At 65.3% G+C, this 1,855-nt stretch overlaps 1 protein-coding gene across 1 annotated transcript in view; it reads right to left on the bottom strand.

The window, feature by feature from the left end:
* The window catches only part of PRDM16 (PR domain 16), a 37,308-nt gene that overhangs the window by 15,791 nt on the left and 19,662 nt on the right, over positions 1–1,855 (bottom strand). The window contains exon 4 of the mRNA XM_006773807.1: positions 138–370. Within this exon, the coding sequence (XP_006773870.1) occupies positions 138–370 (233 nt within the window). The remainder of the gene's footprint in view (positions 1–137; positions 371–1,855) is intronic.

Below are 1,855 nucleotides of genomic sequence, written 5' to 3' on the forward strand. Positions count from 1 at the left end.
GGACCATTTGTTGCTGCGCTGCTGCCGGCTGTGACTGGGGTTTCCCTGGGGAAGCAGGGCCACGGGCTGTGCTGTCACCTGTGGCCACCCCGCCCCCCCCAGGGCGCCCACCAGCCCAGGGCCCCCGGGAGGCTCACCTGCAGGTGTAGCGCTCCTTGCCCTTCCTGAGGATGGGGTCGGAGAGCGTGGGGGGCGGGGAGCGGAAGTTGAAGGGGTGATGGGGCAGGGGCTGCAGGGCGCTGGAGTCCGCCTTCATGGCCGCGAAGCTCTCCAGCTTCTCCGTCATGGTCTCAATGGCCGACATCTGTTGGTGTGAGAACGGGAGAGGCTGGGGGACTCCCCGGAGCCACCCCCTCTCTTTGACTTTTTTTTTTTTTGGTTAATCCTCACCCGGGGATATGGTTCCATTGGTTTTTAGGAAGAGAGGGAGAGAGAGGGAAAGACAGAGAGAAGCATTGATGTGAGAGAGACACAGCGATTGGTTGCCCGCTGCCTGCACCCCAGCCAGGGACCGAGTGGGGAGGAGCCTGCAGCCAAGGTACATGCCCTTGACCGGAATCGAACCCGGGACCCTTTGGTCCTCAGCCCGATGCTCTATCCACTGAGCACGCCGGCCAGGGTCCGCCCCTCTCTTGAAGCGTGGGGACCCACCCATGGGTGTCGGGTCCTCAGTGACAGAGCATGGCAGGGCCAGGCCGGGACGAGAGGCCACATGGGCCTCAGGCCGTCACTGGAGCCAGAGAGAGAGAGAGAGAGAGAGAGAGAGAGAGAGAGTCTTGAAAAATTAAGACAGTTACCTGAATATCAAGGGATCACAGGGATCAGGACCTGAGGCGCCACCACCCCTAGTGGCGGGACGCCATCATTGCAGGTGACATAAAGAACCCACAGCCTGAGACTGGACCTCACTAACCCAGTGGCCAGGAGGCAGTGCTGGTGCCACACGGCACAGGACACGGGGACACGGGACAAGGAGCTGCCTCTCTGCTCCTTGGAGATGCCAAGGGGGTGGCAGCAGGAGGAGGAGCGTGGCACTGGTTGTTTCCACGTGGTGGGCACTGTGCCTGCCCCCCGAGGGCTGGGGGCTCAGGGACAGGAGAGTGGGGGGCTCCTGCAGCTGCACAGGCCTTGGCAGCACCATCCCCGATGGAGGGGGTGTCCCGGAGGCCTGCCGGTGCCTGGTCCTGTGGGGCGTGGGCGGGGCCTGGATAGGAAGGGCCCCTCGGGGTACAAGTTGGGGACCAACTGGCTAATGGGCTAATGAACAGAAAATGATGGCTGCCCATAACGGCCCACGCCTCTGTGGCCCTGGGCTGCCGCCTTGTCCCACGCCAGTCCCGTCCAGGTGGCAGGACCCTGTGGGGGAGGCACTGCTGTGGGCGCCCTCCCTGGCCCCTGATGGACCGATGTGAATGGCCCCCTCAGCGGCTGCCCGGCCGCTCCCCGGCCCCTCCGTGGACGGTGGGATCCCAGGAACACACACCGCTGCCCCCCTGCCCGCCGGTCTGTTTTCACCACAGTCTTGAAAGGTCCTGGAACCCTCCACCACTCCGACTCCCCAGGACCTCCAGAGGTGGTGGGGGCCATGGCCAGCAGGACCTCCTTGCCCTGCATCCTGGGGCTGCCCATGGCACGTCAGGCCTCAGGAGGGAAGCCCTGGCCTGGCCTGATGTGACCGCAGCAGCGCCCGCCCCGAGCACAGGCTCAGGCCATGTCATGAGGTCACTACTGGTCACCTCCCAGCTGTCCGCCCCCAGCTCTAGGCCCACAGGCAGGGGGGTGGCGGGGGGCAGGGCCCAGCTGACAGGGGTCAGTGTGCCCCGCCAGCCCCTGGTTGTCAGGCCCGGGTGGGTCT

The sequence above is a fragment of the Myotis davidii genome, unplaced genomic scaffold, assembly GCF_000327345.1.
Source record: "Myotis davidii unplaced genomic scaffold, ASM32734v1 scaffold427, whole genome shotgun sequence".
Taxonomy (NCBI): domain Eukaryota; kingdom Metazoa; phylum Chordata; class Mammalia; order Chiroptera; family Vespertilionidae; genus Myotis; species Myotis davidii.